The sequence below is a fragment of the Salmo salar genome, chromosome 09 (assembly GCF_965601325.2).
Source record: "Salmo salar chromosome 09, fSalSal1, whole genome shotgun sequence".
In the NCBI taxonomy this organism is placed as follows: domain Eukaryota; kingdom Metazoa; phylum Chordata; class Actinopteri; order Salmoniformes; family Salmonidae; genus Salmo; species Salmo salar.
The window spans coordinates 18,048,856-18,071,953 of NC_138299.1; the positions used below are offsets into that span (position 1 = coordinate 18,048,856).

General features: G+C 43.6%; 1 protein-coding gene across 3 annotated transcripts in view; it reads left to right on the plus strand.

Moving 5' to 3' along the window:
* The window catches only part of ralgapa2 (Ral GTPase activating protein catalytic subunit alpha 2), a 150,485-nt gene that overhangs the window by 12,293 nt on the left and 115,094 nt on the right, over window positions 1-23,098 (plus strand). For all 3 annotated transcript variants that reach the window (XM_014210399.3, XM_014210401.3, XM_014210400.3), the window contains exon 2: window positions 19,923-20,033. In XM_014210399.3, coding sequence (XP_014065874.2) covers window positions 19,923-20,033 — 111 coding nt within the window. The remainder of the gene's footprint in view (window positions 1-19,922; window positions 20,034-23,098) is intronic.

Here is a 23,098-nt window from a genome sequence, read left to right on the forward strand (position 1 = left end):
GCCTGCTACCGCAGCTTTTCATACGGCTCCCGCTGGCTTTCTGTCCGACTCCCGCCCGCTACCGCAGCTTTTCATACTGCTTCCGCTGGCTTTCTGTCAGACTCCCGCCCACTACCGCAGCTTTTCATACCGCTCCCGCTGGCTTTCTGTCCGACTTCCGCCTGCTACCGCAAGAACTGGTCCCGAACCCAACCGCGGTACCACAATGTTATTTTAGGCGTGCGCTACCGGTCAAAAGTTTTAGAACACCTACTCATTCAAGGGTTTTTCTTTATTTTTACTATTTTCTGCATTGTAGAATAATAGTGAAGACATCAAAACTATGAAATAACACATGGAATCATGTAGTAACCAAAGTGTTAAACAAATCAAAATATATGAGATTCTTCAAATAGCCACCCTTTGCCTTGATGACAGCTTTGCACACTCTTGGCATTCTCTCATCCAGCTTCATGAGGGTCACCTGGAATGCATTTCAATTACCAGGTGTGCCTTCTTAATTTGTGGAGTTTCTTTCCTTCTTAATGCGTTTGAGCCAATCAGTTGTGGTGTGACAAGGGAGGGGGCTATACAGAAGATGGCCCTATTTGGTAAAAGACCAAGTCCATATTATGGCAAGAACTGCTCAAAAGAGAAACAACAGTCCATCATTACTTTAAGACATGGTCAGTCTAGACGGAAAATTTCAAGAACTTTGAACGTTTCTTCAAGTGCAGTTGCAAAAACCATCAACCGCTATGATGAAACTGGCTCTCGTGAGGACCGCCACAGGAATGGAAGACCCAGTGTTTCCTCTGCTGCAGATGATTAAAGTTGATAAGAGTTGAGATGTGTCAAGTAAGAGACACATCTCAACATCAACTGTTCATAGGAGACTGTGTGAATCAGGCCTGCATGGTCGAATTGCTGCAAAGAAACCACTACTAAAGGACACCAATAAGAAGAGATTTGCTTGGGCCAAGTAACACGAGAAAGGACATTAAACCGGTGAAAATCTGTCTGATGTCCAAATTTGAGATTTTTGGTTCCAACCACCATGTCTTTGAGAGACGCATAGTAGGTGAACGGATTATTTCCGCATGTGTGGTTCCCACCGTGACGCATGAAGGAGGAGGTGTGATGGTGTGGGGGTGCTTTGCTGATGAGTCTGTGATTTATTTAGAATTCAAGGCACACTTAACCAGCATGGCTACCACAGCATTCTGCAGCGATACGCCATCTCATCTGGTTTGCGCTTAGTGGGACTATCATTTGTCTTTCAACAGGACAATGACGCAACACACCTCCAGGCTGTGTAAGGGCTATTTGACCAAGAAGGAGAGTGATGGAGTGCTGCATCAGATGACCTGGCCTCCGCAATCACCCAACCTCAACCCAATTGAGATGGTTTGGGATGAGTTGGAACGCATAGTGAAGGAAAAGCAGCCAACAAGTGCTCAGTGTATGTGGGAAATCCTTCAAGACTGTTGGAAAAGCATTCCAGGTGACTACCTCATGAAGCTGTTTGAAATAATTCAAAGCTGTCATCAAGGCAAAGGGTGGCTACTTTGAAGAATCTCAAATAGAAAATATATTTAGATTTTTCTTTTGGTTTCTACATGATTCCATGTGTTATTTCCTATTTTTGATGTCTTCACTATTATTCTACAATGTAGAAAAGAGTACAAATACAGAAAAACCCTTGAATGAGTAGGTGTGTCCAAACTTTTGACTGGTGTGTGTGTGTAAATATTTAAAAAAAAATTGGGGTGTTGAGGTGAGTAGGAGGATTATTTAAGATACTGTTTGAAGAGGTAGAGTTTTAGATATTTCGGGAAGATGGGCACAGATGCTGGTTCCACCATTGGGGTGCCGGGACAGAAGAGCCTGGACTGGGCTGAGCGGGAGCTGCCCTCATTTTAAATGGGTAGGATTCAGATAATATTCAATAAATGTAGTACCCAACATCCAACCATGTTTTTCCCCCCACCTGTACAGAGAAATGAGTTATTGAAGTCGGTTGCATTATTTATCATAAAGTAGTGTGAATATACCAGGTTGTAACCAGTAAATGCCGCTCCATGGCAGTCTTGTGTTTTCAATCAAATTGAAAATTGGCTTTATATTAGGGCTGGGCAGTATAGCATATTGTACTATATATTGGTATTGATGCAGGGACCGGTTTGGGCTTTTATTTTACCTTCTATAACGGTATAGTCATGTTTGGTTTGTTAAATGTGATACTTACTCTGGCGTGTTTTAATGTCCATTTTTATAGTTTGCTAGTTGAGTCGTCTTTTTCCCTCACCTCCTGCTGCATGTATAGCAAGAATGTCTGCATGCCACCGCCCTGCCCTACCCCGTCACTCAAGGAGGGAGCAGTTGCTTGACCAAGGAGTCTCAAGCACTTTCTTGCCGTTCACTCTGCAGTCTGATAGATGCAACAAGATGTTGGTGAAATGCTGCTTTCCATAAGCGTTCTACAGCTACACTATTAGTTTGTGTGTCTTACTGTCTGAAAACAACTGTCTGCTAGTTTGTATTTTCTTAGCAAGTTGGGGCTAAAATAAATCTTGTTAGCCGCTAATAGTAATCGCTAGTTGGCTGGCTAGTCAGAGGAAACAGGGTTATCTAATACGGCCTGGTACCAGTGCTGGTGTAGGCCTGGATAAGCCTGTTTGTTCAATGGTATCTTTTAAATCAGAGAGGAATAGGCGAAGCATGAATATGGTAGCTAGCTGCATGAGGTATGAAAACGTGTAATGTAAAACCTAATTAGGGTCATCTGGGAACACTGACCAACCCTTTTGTACCTACCCTGTCAATTCCTCCCTGGCTTATTCAGCCGTTGTCATGTCAAACAACGTGTTCAAGGTGCTGCCCACTATATTCCAACCCGTGTTAATTGCGTCAACAATAACTACGACAAAAAATACTCGTCCACAACCTATTTTTCCTGACAGACATTTATGATAACGAGACAATATGCCCTGGGAAGAAAAACAACTATTACAATTTGCTTTTCTTTTTAATCGACAAATGTGACGAGACAAATTCCACATGAGACTAATGGACATTTCATTTGATTTGAACCTCCTTTTCATCTGTTTTGTCCAATATTAGAAGTATAGTAATAGTCTAGTGGTATATTAAAAGTATAGTAATAGCATTTTTGTAAAGATCAAATTCTCTCCTTTTCAATTAAACCACTGTTATTTACCCTCTTGACGGCTCTGATGGGGAGAATCTTGGCTACAGGTTAATCAGTTTACAGCTAAGGCTTTATAGCCTATATTGTTAATTGAGGCTGGTATTGCTTAGTCTCAAATAGCTGCCTGCCCCTTTTTTAATAGCCGTGCAACGGCACACATTTCAGCAACTACTGTAAATGGCTGTTTCAAATAAATGCCGGGTCTAAATGAATTGTTTGAGTTTACCATGAATTGTTTGAGGTTTGATTTGTTACATTAAATAATTCAGTAATGGCTAAAAAAGAGGGCAATCATCCGGTTTTAATGCCAGTAAGAAACTGACCCCCAGAAATCAGCCCATTGCCCTCTAGTGGCAAAAGTAAGAACTGCTGAAAATGCAGTCGGAGGAGAATAATTATTGTTAATGATTATTTTTTTTTCTTCTCCCAAAATAGAGCAATACTAAGATGAAAGAAACATGACACAGTGTGTAAATAATAACACATTAGTGCAGGAAATGGATTAAAATGCTGGAAGTGAATGCTGGAATAAAACAATTGAAATGAAAATTTGCTAAATCTGTGTGCATTAAGGAAATAGATGTCTTGCTCAAATAGAAACCTGTCTCTAAGTGCCTGTTGTGTTCAGTGATTTAAGCCTGGACTATTCATGTAAGTTTTACTGTAGTTGGTCAAGGCTATCTTAATGTGCACATGATGAAAGTTAGAGGTACCCTAAATATTCATCATTTACTAGAAAACAATGTGACTAAAATGGCTGTGACTAAAACTAGAGACATTTTCCAGAGTTTTAGTCGACTGATAATAACTAGAACTAACGAAGGATGAAATGACTGTGTGACTAAGACTTTAGTATTTTAAGACTAAAACTAAATCTAAAGTAGCTGCCAAAATGAACACTGATTCCAACAATAGAATTAGAATAATCATTCTATTTCCATGATTCCAACAGTTCACTAATTAACTAGGCCAAGTTTTGCCCATATCATGCAGCCCTGTGTGGCACAGTGTGAAAATGATAACAAAAGTGCAGTAAATGCAGAAAGTATTTTTGTTTGAAGTTGTATTGAACAGTGTAAAACAATCAGCATGGAGAAAGGCCCATTGAAATCACCGATAATGTACGTGTTGCCACCCTGGTGTCATGAACTACTTATAAAGCATATTTAGAACTTTAATTATGAAAGATGAAATGTAGTCATGATGTGAAAAATATTACCCAGCCCTACTCTATATGTATTGTGATTAGTGAGCTTTAGCATTAAACCCAACCCAATACCGTTACCAACAGGGATCGCAGAATTCTGAGTTTTTCATACGCAGGAAAACAAAATAATAAAACGCATAAATATCTTGCTGTGTTTTGTCATTTCTGATCGGCATCAGACTAATTTTGTGCTTCAGTTGCACTTCTCCACTCGGATGAGAATTCACGAACGGGGAGAGCGAGAAATAGTAATGGCGTCTTTTTGTAGGCACTAATTACGCCATGGTTTGCTGGACACAGCCTATGGAGGAAATGAATGGCGTTTCTTGGGATTAACGCCGGAAATAAGATCTATCTTTTGTCGGTGTAGCCTACTTTTCTCCGGTAAAATGCAAGATTAACTTCAAGCAAAGCGTTAGGAAATGTAGCTGGCTACCTTCTTTCTATGATAAATATTAGACATTTGATGGTCATGAATAGTCTTTACTTGTGCGGCTGCTAGCCAAATAGCGTTGCTCTTCTGTTGTCATCTGATGAAAATGAATCTGTTTTCTGCCGAATGTGTTTCACTAATGTATTTTCTGTGAAGGAAAACTATAGCTACACCCCCCCGATCACTGTATTGATTTTCGATCTAAAACGCAGCTGAAATGGTTTAAAATGCATTTTTTATTTTTTTTGTATCTGCAGATCAAAATGCAGATTTCTGAATTCTATTGTGACCCCTGTACCGTTGCAAAACACTATACAGTTGTGGGACTTTTACAACTTGAAGAACATTAGAGACCATAACATTGAGACCGTTAGAACTGCTGTTGCTAATGATATGCTTATACAGCAGGAATGGTCTAACAGTAACTAATTCAGACCTTTTTCTTTAAGGTAATAAACCACACACAAGGGGGGCTGTTTCCTGGACACAGGTTAAGTGTAAAAGAAGGACGAACTGAATTGGTTTCATGGAGGACTGGCTTGAAATGTGAGGATGACCACACAACTCATTTTCATCATGAGACAAATCTATTGGTTTTCTACTAGGGCCAGGACGATACCAGTATCGCAATATTTTTTTTCCATCATGGGGAAAACATGAAAACACGACACAGACCAAACTTGTAAAAACCTGCTGTATGTAAAATGTTGTGTGCTATAGCTTGGGAAATAAATAAATGATTGTTTCCAACATTTAAGGCTGTTTTCCTGAAGTGAAATCTGCTTCGTCTTTTGTTTCCTTTGCGACGCTGGTATTGTACCGGCCCTATTTTCTACCAAAAGTTCTAAAGGAAATATTGTGATATATTCAATTAACACAAGAGACCAGCAAAACATGGCTGAGTGTGGCGCTATAGCAGGAACAGCGTTATCTAGTGGTCAAAACCTGGTACTTTCACACTACTTTATGGTAAATAATGCAAGCGATTTCAATGACTAATTTCTCTGAATGGGGGGGCAAAAAGGCCTTGGTATGCGGCAACCTCAAATCCATTGTGAATAGCTGGGCATAGATGTGAACTGTCCTATGCAGGTCTGTGTCTGTCTAGTGTTGCCCATTTAGGATGGCAACTGACGTCATTATCACCCTGGCGCTGCTAGCCCCACACCGCTCTCCTATAGTACTGTAGGCCTCCCTAGGTCTGCAGGGCTCATGGCTACACTGACTCTGGGGGTGAGACTGAGAGAGAGCAGCCTGGCCTGATCTCACGTAGCTGTTTCCTCCTTGCCACTCCCATGGTTGTCCGTTATGACTGTGTACGTGTTAGGCTGGTCAATACCAGGCAGTCATGGTGAACAAAGAGTGTTTTTGTTGTTGGGGGAACTGTCTGTTCCTTTGAGATTCACACAGGGCACTATAGGCCTCACCTCAGCCAAGTGATGAGAATAACATTTACCGTACGATGAGCTCCAATAATATCTTAGCCATCATTCTGTTCTGAATGTACAGTGCATTTGGAAAGTACTCAAACCCCTTGACTTTTTCCACATTTTGTTATGTTACAGCCTTATTCTAAAATTGATTAAATTAAACCAATTCCACATCAATCTACACACAATACCCCATAATGACAAAACAAAAGTTGGTTTTTCATTTTTTTTTGTGCTAATTTATCAAAATAAAAAACAGACCTTATTTACATAAGTATTCAGACCTTTTGCTATGAGTCTCGAAATTTAGCTCAGGTGCATCTTGTTTCCATTGATCATCCTTGATTCTACAACTTGGAGTCCACGTCTGGATCATCCAAATGCTCTCTAGCAAACTTCAGACAGGCCTGGACATGTACTAGCTTAAGCAGGGGGACACGTCTGGCACTGCAGGATTTGAGTCCCTGGCGGCGTAGTGTGTTACTGATGGTAGGCTTTGTTACTTTGGTCCCAGCTCTCTGCAGGTCATTCACTAGGTCCCCCCGTGTGGTTCTGGGATTTTTGCTCACCGTTCTTGTGATCATTTTGACCCCACGGGGTGAGATCTTGCGTGGAGCCCCAGATCGAGGGAGATTATCAGTGGTCTTGTATGTCTTCCATTTCCTAATAATTGCTCCCACAGTTGATTTCTTCAAACCAAGCTGCTTACCTATTGCAGATTCAGTCTTCCCAGCCTGGTGCAGGTCTACAATTTTGTTTCTGGTGTCCTTTGACAGCTCTTTGGTCTTGGCCATAGTGGAGTTTGGAGTGTGACTGTTTGAGGTTGTGGACAGGTGTCTTTTATACTGATAACAAGTTCAAACAGGTGCCATTAATACAGGTAACGAGTGGAGGACAGAGGAGCCTCTTAAAGAAGAAGTTACAGGTCTGTGAGAGCCAAATCTTGCTTGTTTGTAGGTGACCAAATACTTATTTTCCACCATAATTTGCAAATAAATTAATTACAAATCCTACAATGTGATTTTCTGGATTTTTTTTTTTCTCATTTTGTCTGTCATAGTTGACGTGTACCTATGATGAAAATTACAGGCCTCTCATCTTTTTAAGTGGGAGAACTTGGACAATTGGTGACTGACTAAATACTTTTTTGCCCCACTGTATGTAAATGGTATATTTAAGTATTCTTTTTTTTTTTGTATACGTTTGCAAAAGTTTCTAAGAACCTTTTTCTGCTTTGTCATTATGGAGTATTGTATGATTAAATTGAATGTTTATTTTCCCCAATCAACAATTTTAGAATAAGGCTGTACCATAACAAAATGTGGAAAAAGTCAAGGGGTTTGAGTACTTTCCAAATGCACTGTATATCTGTCTTTACCTTAAGATGAGGGTCAGCTCAGTCCACTTTTATTCCTGCCAGTGAGCTGGCCGGCCGGTGTGGGTGTGACTTCCCTAAGCTGGGTATAGCACCATGATCTGCATTTGGCAGTATAAAGAAGCACTGTGCCATGATCTCCAGGCAATTACTTTGCAAACAATGTATGCCATGATGATCAAAATGCAGCTTGCACACACCTGTCCTCTTTATCAACACCTCACACAGGCTTTATCCAGTCAGTTCCAGTGTCTGTGATGTTGGCCTATGGTATTCTGTCAAAGAAAGGGCTTGGTATTTCTGGATTCATGATATCATGTACAGTAAAGCCAAACAGAGTGCTAGGTCCATCTGTTAATGCAGATTCAGCACTGACCTAGTTCCAGTTAAATAAGTATGACAACGGTGACACGTGGAATAGAGAGTGTGATGTCCAGCTGGGTTATCTAGTCCCCATGTTGACTGTGGCACACAGGCTGGATGCTGTGTTTTGGCCAGGTTATCTAGTCCCCATCTTGACTGTGGCACACAGGCTGGATGCTGTGTTTTGGCCAGGTTATCTAGTCCCCATCTTGACTGTGGCACATAGGCTGGATGCTGTGTTTTGGCCAGGTTATCTAGTCCCCATCTTGACTGTGGCACACAGGCTGGATGCTGTGTTTTGGCCAGGTTATCTAGTCCCCATCTTGGCTGTGGCACACAGGCTGGATGCTGTGTTTTGGCCAGGTTATCTAGTCCCCATCTTGGCTGTGGCACACAGGCTGGATGCTGTGTTTGGAGGTCAGGTCAGTGCCCTGGGGCTGCAGAGTCAGGCTCACTTCTCGCTGCATGGCCCGAGGCTGATGATGGCTGGTGTTTGTGACATATCGAAGTCAACATCAAACTAGTGGTCTATAGTTCAGTTTGGCTACAACCATCTCTATGAAACCGACATATTGTTGAAGTGCAGGCTTTGGTGCTGCAAGTCTACAGAGTTTATTTTATTTTGCAGTGGCGGCCACGATTTTAGATGCATATAGGGGAAACACTGCGTATAGGAGAAACTGAAGAACACGTGTGCTCCCGAGTGGCACAGCGGTCTAAGGCACTGCATCTCAGTGCAAGAGGCGTCAGCCCGATTCCAGACTGTATCACAACCGGGGAGTTGCAGCGATGAGACGATGGAAATTGGGGAGAAAAAGGGGGGAAAATACAACAACAAAACCCATTTTTGTTTGTTTTAAAGGCTGAGGGGCAGAGGCACATGACAAGGACAAATGCAATACATCAAAGGATGAGGAGTGACCTAGTCTGTTTCCCACTGAGTAATATTTATGACCTTTACACAGGTCATGAAAGTCTGGTCAGATTGGTTTCATGGTCACAAGTTCAAATAATAGAATGTACTGAACAGGGTTGTACAATTCCGGTAACTTTTCAACATTTTCCTAGGTTTTTTAGAAATCCTGGTTGGAGGATTCCAGATTTGTTGTTTATTCCAGGATGTTTGGAATACCTGGGAATTCCTACAGGTGTGTGTTGCCCCAATACACAACCCTGGTTGTCATCTCCATTGAAATCTAAAGGGTGTTTTTTTATGTATTTTTCTGGTGATGTAATCAAAAGGCATGGAGGGTAGACTCCGCATGGGCTGTAAGGTAACTAGATCAGTGGGGCTCAACTGGCTTTGCCTCGGGACCCAAATTGAACCCGGTTGTCGCTGCACTCGCTGGGCATGCTTCTAAGAATAAAATTCCTAGGCCTATCGTCAGAATTGATGAGCAAGAACATGAGAACCCATTTGTTCTTAATTTTGGGTTAGAGGTAGTGGTAAAATCTGATTTTGTTTTACTGTCCTTCGCAGCATGGCCAGATAGGCCAGTCTGTCTGGTTGTCGCTGAGGTCAGGCTGCATCCAGCCACTGCTACCATGTCTGTCAAAGGTTCAATCTGTTACATGGTCCTAATGAAAGGCCCCACAGTTTGAAAATATGGCCTTTCATTTCCATGTCCCTGAAGTGTCAAGCGTTATCGTGTTGACTTTGCAAATTGCAATAGGCTAATATGACCAAGGTTGGCCTGAGGGATTGTCTGACATGCTTACAGTAGCTGCTAAGATCACTGCTCACTGCCTGAGAGGTGTAGCACGGCTGTTGACAGTCAGTTGTAAACCACTGTTTATATTATCACAGTGGATGAGGGGGCCACATCCGCTGAACCACTACCTCCGTTCCATTCACAGAGGGCTACTTAGCCCCATGGCTTTACCCTGACAGTCAGGAGTTTATCACATACTGTAAATGCACTGCTTACAGAAGATGATGCATCTTGCTCAGGCTGTGTTTGGTGTCTTCTACCTTCACAGCCTCTGTCCGTACGTTGCTAAGACCTGGCGTTTGCTGGCTGAGGGCTTTATCAGCTCAACGGCTCCGTGCATCGGTCTATAGAGTCAGCGCTGGTGGTAGCTCACTGAATGCACTCCCATTGACTTCATAAGAGAGATAAACTTCATCGAACCTGGCGAGGCTTTCGACTCTGTCAATCACCACATTCTTATCGGCAGACTCAACAGCCTTGGTTTCTCTAATGACTGCCTCGCCTGGTTCACCAACTACTTCTCAGATAGAGTTCAGTGTGTCAAATCGGAGGGCCTGTTGTCCGGACCTCTGGCAGTCTCTATGGGGGTGCCACAGGGTTCAATTCTCGGGCCGACTCTTTTCTCTGTATACATCAATGATGTCGCTCTTGCTGCTGGTGATTCTCTGATCCACCTCTACGCAGACGACACCATTCTGTATACATCTGGCCCTTCTTTGGACACTGTGTTAACAAACCTCCAAACAAGCTTTAATGCCATACAACTCTCCTTCCGTGGCCTCCAACTGCTTTTAAATGCTGCCTGTGCCCGCCCGCCCGACTAGCATCACTACTCTGGACAGTTCTGACCTAGAATATGTGAATAACTACAAATACCTAGGTGTCTGGTTAGACTGTAAACTCTCCTTCCAGACTCACATCAAACATCTCCAATCCAAAATTAAATCTAGAATTGGCTTCCTATTTCGCAACAAAGCCTCCTTCACTCCTTCTCTCTGGTAAAGCCCCGCCTTATCTCAGCTCACTGGTCACCACAGCAACACCCACCCGTAGCACGCACTTCAGCAGGTATATTTCACTGTCATCCCCAAAAGCCAACACTTCCTTTGGCCGCCTTTCCTTCCAGTTCTCTGCTGCCAATGACTGGAACGAATTGCAAAAATATCTCCCTCTCTAACTTTAAGCATCAGCTGTCAGAGCAGCTTACCGATGGCTGTGTACAGGTACAGTGAATCTGTAAATAACACACCCAACTACCTCGTCCCCATATTATTACTTACCCTCATGCTCTTTTGCACCCCAGTATCTCTACTTGCACATCATCATCTGCACATCTATCACTCCAGTATTAATGCTAAATTGTAATTATTTTGCCTCTATGGCCTATTTATTACCTACCTCCCTACTCTTCTACATTTGCACATACTTGCACAATCTTTATTTTCTTTTGTGTTACTGTTTGTTTGTTTATGTGTAACTCTGTTGTTTTTGTGGCTTTGCTTTATCTTGGCCAGGTCGCAGTTGTAAATGAGAACTTGTTCTCAACTGGCCTACCTGGTTAAATAAAGGTGAAATAAAAAATACATATGATTGACGGCTCAGGGGCTTCAGTGCTGCTCTGCTGGTGTCCCTGGTTCTGGTTCATTTACTGTCAGTGGGATCCTCCGTGTGTTATCAAGGCCTCTGAATGAGCCTGCTCCTGCTATCCTTAATTTGCTTCCTAGTACTACCCTTTCCCTCCCTGTGAATTGCATCATGTGACAGGCGGCAGTGAAGTTTCCCTCGCCGCAGCTGGTTGCCATGGCTTGATCATGAACCTCCTCTTAACGTGGTCCAAAGTCAGCGACTCAGCGCTGCTCTCCGAGCTGGGCCGCGGAGGGGGAGCTCCGAGCTGGGCCGTGGAGGGGGAGCTCCGAGCTGGGCCGCGGAGGGGGAGCTCCGAGCTGGGCCGCGGAGGGGGAGCTCCGAGCTGGGCCGCTGCTGGCTGATTGCACCTCTTTTTTTTTTTTGTTCTTTTTTTTTTGTGTGTTTTACACTTCCCTCCCTTGCTTCTCTCAGGTTGGCTTCCTGGTACTTGGTTTTAAAATAGCTGAGCTGTGGCTGTGTTGCGATGAAGATTTCTTAGCGGTTAGCACACTCAGAGGAGCATGAGGAGGTGAGCTGGCGCCTGCTGTGCCCTACTGATGCCCCCATGGGGTGGCTGTTGTGGATGGACCGGGGTGAAATAACGGGTGCCTGCTAGGTAAGGTGTATGGAATTAATTGAGGACACTGTGGCACAGTCACACAGTGCCTACTGCCAAGCCTACACTCCTCCAATGGGGGGGGCTTCTCTCTCTTTTATCCATCTCTCTCTGGCCCAAGGCACCAGCACTGAATCAAAACCAGAGAAAAAAGTATATTGTTTTAAAATACAATTCTCTCTTTCTGTCTGTGTTTGTGTTAGAGGTCGACCGATTATGATTTTACAACGCCGATACCGATTATTGGAGGACCAAAAAACCCGCTACCGATTAATCGGCTTTTTATTATTATTATTAATATTTTTTTAATGTATTTATTTGTAATAATGACAGTTACAACAATACTGAATGAACACTTATTTTAACTTAATATAATACATAAATACTATCAATTTAGCCTCAAATAAATAATGAAACATGTTCAATTTGGTTTAAATAATGCAAAAACAAAGTGTTGGCGAAGAAAGTAAAAGTGCAATATGTGCCATGTAAGAAAGCTAACGTTTAAGTGCCTTGCTCAGAACATGAGAACATATGAAAGCTGGTGGTTCCTTTTAACATGAGTCTTCAATATTCCCAGGTAAGATGTTTTAGGTTGTAGTTATTATAGGACTATTTCTCTCTATACGATTTGTATTTCATATACCTTTTGACTATTGGATGTTCTTATAGTGTCACGCCCTGACCTGAGACAGACGGGTTATTTCTCTATTTTGTTAGGTCAGGGTGTGGGGTGGGCATTCTGTTTTGTATTTCTTTGTTTTGGGCCGAGTATGGTTCCTAATCAGAGGCAGCTGTCTATCGTTGTCTCTGATTAGGAATCAAACTTAGGCAGCCTTTTCCCACCTGTGTTTGTGGGTAGTTGTCTTCTGTTTAGTTTATGTACCTGACAGAACTGTGCGCTTTGGTTTTCTCTTTGTTATTTTTTCTTTAGTGTTCTGAGTTAAAATAACTATTCATCATGAGCACTTGACACGCTGCGCTTTGGTCCCCTCTCTACGACAGCCGTTACATATAGGCACTTTAGTATTGCCAGTGTAACAGTATAGCTTCCGTCCCTCTCCTCGCTCCTACCTGGGCTCGAACCAGGAACACATCGACAGCAGCCACCCTCGAAGCAGCGTTACCCATGTAGAGGAAGGGGAACAACTACTCCAAGTCTGAGCGAGTGACGTTTGAAATGCTATTAGCGCGCACCCCGCTAACTAGCTAGCCATTTCACATCGGTTACACCAGCATAATCTTGGGAGTTGATAGGCTTTAATTCATAAACAGCGCAATGCTTGAAGCACAGCGAAGAGCTGCTGGCAAAACACACGAAGGTGCTGTTTGAATGAATGTTTACGAGCCTATAATAAATGAACTTCACACAGTCCGCAATGAGCCAGGCGGCCCAAACGGCTGTATATACCCTGACTGCTTGCACGGAACGCTAGAGAAGTGACACAAATTCATGTTAGCAGGCAATATTAACTAAATATGCAGGTTTAAAAATATATACTTGTGTATTGATTTTAAAGAAAGGCATTGATGTTTATGGTTAGGTACATTGGTGCAACGACAGTCTTTTTTTGCAAATGCGTTAAATCATCACCCGTTTGTCGAAGTAGGCTGTGATTCGATGAGAAATTAACAGGCACCGCATCGATTATATGCAGGACACGTTAGATAAACTAATAATATCATCAACCATGTGTAGTTAACTAGTGATTATGTTTGAATGTTTTTTATAAGATAAGTTTAATGCTAGCTAGCAACGTACCTTGGCTTCTTGCTGCCCTCCCGTAACAGGTAGTCAGCAGTAATCGGCAAATCGGTGGCCAAAAATACCGATTACTGATTGTTATGAAAAACTTGAAATCGGCCCTAATTAATCGGCCATTCCGATTAATCGGTCGACCTCTAGTCTGTGTCTGTCTGTGTCTCTCTGTGTGGGCCAGAGTGATGGGGGTTTCAGGTAGCTAACCTTGCATCCATCCGCCTCCACATGTTCAGCCTCCCCCACAGCTCTGTGTTGTTGCACCCCAGGCGAGTTAGCCTGGTTAAAAACCCACCCCTGTGTGCGTGTCTGCTCTGAGCCTTGTGCGAGAGACAGCCTCAGTCTCTCCTATATCTCACTCCTCCTGACAGGCAGCCAGAGCGGGAACAGAGCTAGGTCTAAATGCTAATGAGTCTGTCTGTCTGATCACAGGTTGATCAGCTAGGCCCTCCTGTATAAATGTGACATAGCATATTAATGACTCTGCGTGGTGTGAATGGCTGCCATTCATCTCCCTGCAGCTAGGGAACATTTCACACACGTTTCTACGGTAAATGGCTTCTTGTCGTTATGCCTACAGGAAGTGTTGATTCAGTTTGAACAGGTCGAGTATCCAGATGTTTTTACAGTGCGGTGTAAACATGTATGCTGCTTCAGATGACTGGATGACCAGTTCAACATGATTGGCTAGGCCTAATGCACACACCAGTGGACCCTTAACCAATTAGAACACCGCCTAGTTGTAATGTAGGTACCGTTAAACATTCACTAGTCTAGAATGTCAACCATGCCTCATACCCAATTCACTTTCTCCACCAAATACATTCGAATTGTGTTAGTGTCTCCGATCTAGTTGATTTGGTCCCGAGGCATGTCGGAGTGGTCTTGTATTGCACAGGAACCACCGGCCCAGTGTGCTGTAACCCTAGTTTAACCGTCGATGGCGCTGACGTAACACCGACGCAGACAGGACTCCCGTGTTGACGTGATGTCATGTGACATCCCGAGACCTAGGCGTCAAACAGTCGTGACTTTTTCGATGTTATCTGACATCTTGGAGCCGGTCGGCTCCTTATCCTGAGAGAGAACAGTGAGGATAGACAGTCAGCCCTCTATATCTCAGAGTGGAGAACGTGTTGTGTTTCTCTTCCTGAGTTACCTCTCTTTGAATATTTAATATGGCCATCAGGCATCGGCTCATCTGTCTAGCTGTTGCAGGTTGTTGTTCTGCAGCTGCGTCTCCTGCATAGGGACTCAACAGCTGCTCTGCTCTGACTGGCAACAGGAGATTTTCTTGCACACGATCAGGAACAGTCAGTCGCGCAAAACTCTTAGGCCCAAGGTAGGATTCCTTTTCGTATTCCGTTGTGATTTCGTAAACAATTTTTGGGGGGTTTTCATTTTCAGTGTAGAAGACTTACTCCGGTAGCCCACTTCTTAACTCCTCTGGCATATGGCCCATATTCTAGTACTTTCCCCTACAGAGTGACTCAATAGTACTCTTGTGGCTTACTATCGTTTAAGAAACAAAGCATTAGCTCTGTGTCCGGACTGCCATTGCCAAGAGGCGGATTAGCGATTGGCTGAGTGGAGTTACAAATAAACTGTTTGGAATAGGAACTGACCCCAGGTCTGTTCTCTGCTGTTGAACCTGTCCCGAACTCCTTTAGCCACACTCAACAATCACACCTTCCTCTGCTCCTCTGTACTGAGAGAGGTGCTATTGTGTTGGCACTCGCTCACTTCCACTCACAGAGAGGTTTCTCTGAGGAGTAAGATCAGGGAGCAGCAGTCCTCCTCCTGTTCCCCTCAACAGTGAACAGCAGGACATCTCCTCTCCTCACATCCATCCATCCATCCATCCATCCATCCGCCGTAACAGTCAGTGCTGTGTGTAGATGACAGATGAATGGCTGGTGTTTTCCACGTTTCCCCCCCTGCTTCCCCTCCCGTTTCCATGCGGTCAGGCAGCTCAGCTCTGTGTTGATCCTGTAGCTGTTGTATTTTCTCTGAAGGATTCAATATAATATCAGCCTCCTGCATTCCCCGGACCTGCAGAACCGGTTCTACGCACGTCGGCACGGCAACAAGAGAACTGAGAGCCCATTGAGTGGGGGGCATGGGGTCCCACAGGGTTCAATAAAGCCCTACCAAAACTCATGAAAGCACTAACCGTGCAAAGGAAGTCCATTGAAATGCACCAGTGTAAACAGCACTGTATTGTCTGTGTGGAAGATCTCTTGAGAATTCTTCCCTCTGTCAGAAATCGTCCCGTTCTCTCTGTGAGCTTGTCTCTTGCTCCATCCGTCACGCTCCACAACCTGGCGAGAGGGATTTGAGCAGATGGAGAGCAGTGAGTCGATGTGCGAGGTAGAAAGAGCCGGATGACGGGCTCTGATGGGTCTGTGACATGCAGAAGGGCAGGACGTCAAACAGAAATGATCCAGCTCCACACTCACATACATACGCACGCACACGCACCGCCTCATGTTCAAGGGATTGGCGTAAACACAGATCTAGGTCAATCTATCAAATTCAGATGTTGATGATGGACAGAAAAGTAGACTTTGTGGGTTGTTGACTCGAAGTTAAACATTCCAATTTCCCAAGCACACAATTTCCAACCTAGCATGTATGCACAACTCCTTGTGTATTAAGCCACTCTGTGAAGCTACTTTGTTGTCCAAGTAAGAACTCCCCCTGGACAATAAAGGTTAGTGGGTTTAGTGGGTCTCCTGACAGCTGTAGGACAGGAATACGGGAGGAAGTGACCTGGGAATGGCTTTATCACCTGACCAATGACCCTCGGCTTGCACGCGTGCACTCCTTTCTCTCACACACACACACACACACACACACACAAAAAGGCACACACACACACGACCCTCAAGCCCTCCTGATTCCCTCCTTCCCTGAGGATGTGCCTGCTGGTCCTCTCTGCTGTTCTCTCCCAGCAGGCTAGTGGGTTAGTGGGTGGGTACTGCTGCTGATGAGTCAACATGTTTTCCTGAGCGGCAGGCAGGAAGCGCTCCAACACAATGAGCAGTGCTGAAAAGTGGACCATGTGAGGGCCTGAGATAAGAGCCCTGCCTTGGCCCTTGGTACTGGGTCTGTACTGTCTTTTGTCACTGGGAGTAGAGCTGGTAAGGTGCAGAGCACAGTGTGTTATTATTCCAGCCCCCGTCTGAATAGAGACCTTTTGGATTTTCACCTTCAGGTTATTAGACCTGAAAGTTATTCATTAGACCTAGTAGCCTAAGGCTAGCTAAAATGCTCAACGATTTGGCTCATTGGATCTATTCCTAGATCTACCACTGATTTGTTGTCTAGTGAAGGCGTCCGCATGCTTCGGTTTGGCTGGCGGCTACCCCAACTCGGCCAGTGTGCTCGTATACTCCATTAAAAGACCTTCACTCTAAAAAAGAAAAGCGACATTGGTACAGTTTGTCCATTTTTAAGACACCGTAGCCAGTATACACTTCCTCAAAATAGTCAGAATTCATCTGGTCATTTTAAGAAATCTGTCATAAATTTTGCCGTTTTTGCAAAGGATATCTTTGTCGTGCAATTTTGCATCTGACCAGGATGTTTGGTGCAGTATTTCTCAAGTGAACAAAATGTGAAGGAGGTTTGAGTCATCTCTCGTTGAATGACAGCAGGCACAGTATTGAAGAATTCCTACAGTTGACTAATTGCTGATGGGGACATAGACTTGGGCGTTTGACTTGGGCGTTTGACTTGGGCTTCCCATGAGAAAAAAAAAAAACATGTTGTGTGCCCGAACAGCTGAAAAACCCCTTGCTGAAGTCCTAAGTGAACAAAAACGTCACAAAATGTTGTCAGAATAGTTTGTGCATATATTATGAACTGTTTTGGCTGGGAAGCACGTGGACACCTTAAAGCAGACAGTGAGTTTTTTTATTGATGGGCTGAGGTGTGTGTGTGTGTGTGTTAAGTATGACAGCGTGGTGTGAACTAAAAGGACTGTGTGATTAGCTCAGTGACTGCATACCAGCACCAGCATGCCAAATGAGAGAGGGGGAGATTGGATGGATGTCGGGAGAGAGGCAGTGTCAAGCCCCCCCCCCCTCCAAATGATTCACAATCTTTCAAAAGTGCTTAGTGTGCAGGAAAGGGTATTATGCCAGTGTGTTAATAGGATCTCAATGGAATTTCCCTTGTTGGGAAATATGACACTTTCTGTGAAGGAGACATATCTGTCGGGCTGTTGTTGGCACACGGCTTAGGGCAGTCAGGTCAAGTGTAATGTTTAACCTGATCGAGTAGTCTATTATTTTGTAAACATTGCTTAAAGATTTGGAAATGTGTCTATAGCTGGTGGGGGATCTGCAGAATGTAATGAAAGGAGGACTATGCAGGCTGGAGAATGGTCGTCTCTGCTCTACATCTTATTACGTTCTCCCTCCCTAGTCCCAACATTTCACTCATTTATGCGCTACTGTGTGTTTTTCCCTGTTTTGCTGCCGGTATTCAAAGGATAGTGTCACATGGGAATACTGCCGTGTAAAATGGGCTCCTCTGCTGCTTCTGGCGTTTTGTTGTTGTTATTGTGGTTTTAATAGTTAGCCTAGCATTGCGTATTGTGTTGCACGTGGTGCTGAAATTCCACTCTGTTGCAGATGACTGTGATGGACATTCCAATATCAGGCCTTATTCTATATTCGGATTCTATCAGATCAGAGCTGCAGTCAGATTAGCCTGAGAACTCAGGACAAGAGCAGCTCGTCTCATCCAGGACCAGTTCCTCTGTGATGGCCATTGTTTTCCTTTAACTGTGGGCCAGATCCATGGAACACCGGTTCAAACTCTATTGCCAGGGCGATATCCATGATTCTTCATTATCAGTGTTTTGATCTGGAGGCAAACATAAATCACAAGACAGACTGTCATTGTCCCACAGTGGCTGGCTGGATACAACTACCAGCAGTCCCCCTGAGCCATTTCCTGGAGACTATCTGGGCTAGGTTCGGGCCCGGTCCAGTTGACTGGTGGTTGATGGTGTATTGAACAGAACTGAGGACCAGGACGGACTAGAGCCTCTACAGAAGGTGAATCTTAATTGCTCAATTAGGGGGAAGAAGTCTACCCCTGTTAAATGTTCTCATCACAGTTGAACATAGCTTGGAAGAGAAAAGTTCTGTGACTGATGCCAAGCCTGATTCTGGATTGGTTTACATCCTAATAGGAACATGATGACATTCTAGCCTGGTCGCAGAGCTTTGTGCTTTTTAGTCATCTTTGTCATATTGTTTTTAGCATGCCAACAAATACAAGAGGAATTGGCTAAAGAATAGATCTGCTAGCAGGCTAGAGCTAGCCAAGACCTTCTCTGTGTGTATATGACTGCTGCTGGTCCTGTTCCCCCAGCCATCACCTGAGGTCAACATGCCTCGACCCTGGCCTTGAAACCTCTACACTCTCTCCCCCATCTCCATAACAGATCACCCTCAACCACCAACACAGCACCGCTCACACACCACACATGGCTAAGAGCTTTTACAGTTTGGTGAGCTATTAGTTTCATTTCAACTAATTTAACAAACAAACAAAAAACCATCTTTGAATCAAGGTGTTATGCAGAGGATTGGAGGAGAGTTGTACAGAATGTAGGTTAAAGTAAGGTTGTCCCAGATTCTGGAATTGGACACAGCTTGCGCTAGTGAAGTCCCATTGACAGATGTGTAATGGGCCTGTCCTCCTAGAGCGACGCCTACGCTCTCAGTTACATTTCTATGGCTCTGCCCTCCCCTGTACCTCAGTATGTCCCTGCTCATCAGTGATGCTCCTTGGGGATTCCATTCTCCACTCAGCCACGTGGATACCTCCCTTTTAATGATCTGCACCATTTAAACAGACAGCATCCACTGAGTTAACCGCTTTCTTTATAGCATGGTGGGCTAGCCTAATTAGCCCTTTTCCCTCTCAAACTCCTTGGTGTGCTGCTATGTAAATCCTCACATCCGTTGAATTACCAAGGATGTTTTAAGCTTCTGATTTATGTATGACCACATATGTTTGATTGAGACATGGGAGAGAATTACGGATAATTGTCTCACTGGAATTTTTCATTGTTAGACTGTAATGGCAGCGATTTTTACATTTTGGCCAGTTTCACTAAACAACAATCCTTTTTGTTTGTCTGGCAGTTGAACATTGATCTGACGGTGTGTTTGTCTGTTTCCTTTTGCAGATATCATTGAGAAGAGTGAATTGAAGACCTTCTTCGAAAGCAACTGTTCGCAGATTTATTTTATCTTCTATGAAAATTTCATTACACTGGAAAGTAACTTAAAGCAAAAAGGTAAGGAAGGTGCCTGTGTGTCTGTTTTAAAAAAAGGCCTATGACTACTACCCCAGTATCTACCCCAGTAGTAGTGTATAACTAGCTGGGTAAACGACCCCAGTATCTACCCCAGTAGTAGAGTTTATAACTAGCTGGGTAAACTACCCCAGTAGTAGAGTTTATAACTAGCTGGGTAAACTACCCCAGTAGCAGAGTGTATAACTAGCTGGGTAAACTACCCCAGTAGCAGAGTGTATAACTAGCTGGGTAAACTACCCAAGTAGCAGGGTGTATAACTAGCTGGGTAAACTACCCCGGTAGCAGAGTGTATAACTAGCTGGGTAAACTACCCCGGTAGCAGAGTGTATAACTAGCTGGGTAAACTACCCCGGTAGCAGAGTGTATAACTAGCTGGGTAAACTACCCCGGTAGCAGAGTGTATAACTAGCTGGGTAAACTACCCCAGTAGCAGAGTGTATAACTAGCTGGGTAAACTACCCCAGTAGCAGAGTGTATAACTAGCTGGGTAAACTACCCCGGTAGTAGAGTGTATAACTAGCTGGGTAAACTACCCCGGTAGTAGAGTGTATAACTAGCTGGGTAAACTACCCCAGTATCTACCCCGGTAGTAGAGCGTATAACTAGCTGGATAAACTACCCCAGTAGCAGAGCGTATAACTAGCTGGGTAAACTACCCCAGTATCTACCCCAGTAGCAGAGCGTATAACTAGCTGGGTAAACTACCCCAGTAGCAGAGCGTATAACTAGCTGGGTAAACTACCCCAGTAGCAGAGCGTATAACTAGCTGGGTAAACTACCCCAGTAGCAGAGCGTATAACTAGCTGGGTAAACTACCCCAGTAGCAGAGCGTATAACTAGCTGGGTAAACTACCCCAGTAGCAGAGCGTATAACTAGCTGGGTAAACTACCCCAGTAGCAGAGCGTATAACTAGCTGGGTAAACTATTCCCAATCTGGCCCTCATACCATCACGGCCACCTAATCATCCCCAGCTTACAATTGGCTCATTCATCCCCCTCCTCTCCCCTGTCACTATTCCCCAGGTCGTTGCTGTAAATGAGAATGTGTTCTCAGTCAACTTACCTGGTAAAATAACGGTAAAATAAAACTAGTTGTGTAATAACGTTTTCAGCTCGTTCAGAGCCGGTGTGTTCAATTCTGCAGGGGGGTTGTAGTTTTCATTCCAACGACTTCCCTTAGCTGTTCAAAGCCAATTAGATTAACATAAATTCAGATCTGGTATTACATTGCAGCAGGTTAATGATTTGAGTGATTTTTGGGACCATTCAGAGGTGAAAAAGACAACTAGCAAGACGAGGCACAAAGCCCTAAATCAAATCAAGCTTGATTTATATAGTACATTTCAGACATGAATGCAACACAATGCCCTTCACAGCAAAAGCTACTTAAATTAAAAAATATATTTATATATTTACTACACAACAAACATAAGAGGATTAAAAAACTAAAGAATCACAATAAAAACTGAGAGACTAAAAAAAGCAAAGCTAAAAAGATGTGTTTTAAGATCTCTTTTAAATATGTCCACAGTTTCGGCCTCCCCCAGGTTCTCTGCAGGCTGTTCCAGTGGCTGGGAGCATAGTAACTAAAGGCTGTCTCTCCATGCCTCTTGGTCCTAGACTTTGGGATAGTTAAAAGGCCAGTTCCAGAGGATCTGAGGGACCTACTGGGTACATAACTCAAAAGCATGTCTGATTTTGATCATGTAGAGCTTATGTACTACATGTACAAATGTAATTTAACGCCGCCTCAGCCCACAGTGGGGATTCTGGGGAACTATAGGAATGTCATTATTTTAGGGTTTGTTTCATACAGTTGAAGTCGGAAGTTTACATACACTTAGGTCGGAGTCATTAAAATGTGTTTTTCATCCACTCCACAAATGTATTGTAAACAAACTATAGTTTTGGCAAGTAGGTGGTTATCCTCTTTGCTGCAGGAGGGACTGGTGCGCTTTACAAAATAGATGACATCATGAGGTAGGAAAATTATGTGGATATATTGAAGCAATATCTCAAGACATCAGTCAAGAAGTTAAAGCTTGGTCGCAAATGTGTCTTCCAAATGGACAATGACCCCAAGCATACATACAAAGTTGTGGCAAAATGGTTTAAGGACACCAAAGTCAAGGTATTGGAGTGGCCATCACAAAGCCCTGACCTCAATCCTATTGAACATTTGTGGGCAGAACTGAAAAAGCGTGTGCGAGCAAAGAGTCCTACAAACCTGACTCAGTTACTCCAGCTCTGTCAGGAGGAACGGGCCAAAATTCACCCAACTTATTGTGGGAAGCTTGTGGAAGGCTACCCAAAACGTTTGACCCAAGTTAAACAATTTAAAGGCAATGCTACCAAATACTAATTGAGTGTGTAAACTTCTGACCCACTGGGAATGTGATGAAAGAAATAAAAGCTGAAATAAATTATTCTCTCTACTATTATTCTGACATTTCACATTCTTAAAATAAAGTGGTGATCCTAACTGACCTAAGACGGGGAATTTTTACTAGGATTAAATGTCAGGAATTGTGAAAAACTGAGTTTAAATGTATTTGGCTAAGGTGTATGTAAACTTCCGACTTCAACTGTATATCTTCTGTCTCTGAAATATATCTGTTCCAGAGTAGAAAGCGTGTATTAGTACAAGGGTTCCCAAACTTTCTTGCGTCTGGGACCCCTTCTGTGATAGCAAATTCATCAGGGACCTCCTCATAATATCACAACATAACTCCTACTTTAGAGTGCATTAAAAATAGCATATAAGCAGTTTTTACCTTGACTTCTGCCGTGCCTGGCCGGACTAATCAAGTCTCGGGTCCTGGGAAAGAACATTTTAAAGGCCCCCTCTTGGCATCAGGGAGAACATTTCCAATCTAATTTCCCGCAATTCTACATGTGTTGCCTTGGTGCAGAGAACAACATTTTTGGCGAATACAGGAAGAATGGAGTTGACGAAATTGATCCATGATTGAGTGCTGTGGATACCAATATCCCTATGAGCCTCCCAGGCCCATGTTGTGCATCAAAGCGTTTAAGAACGTAA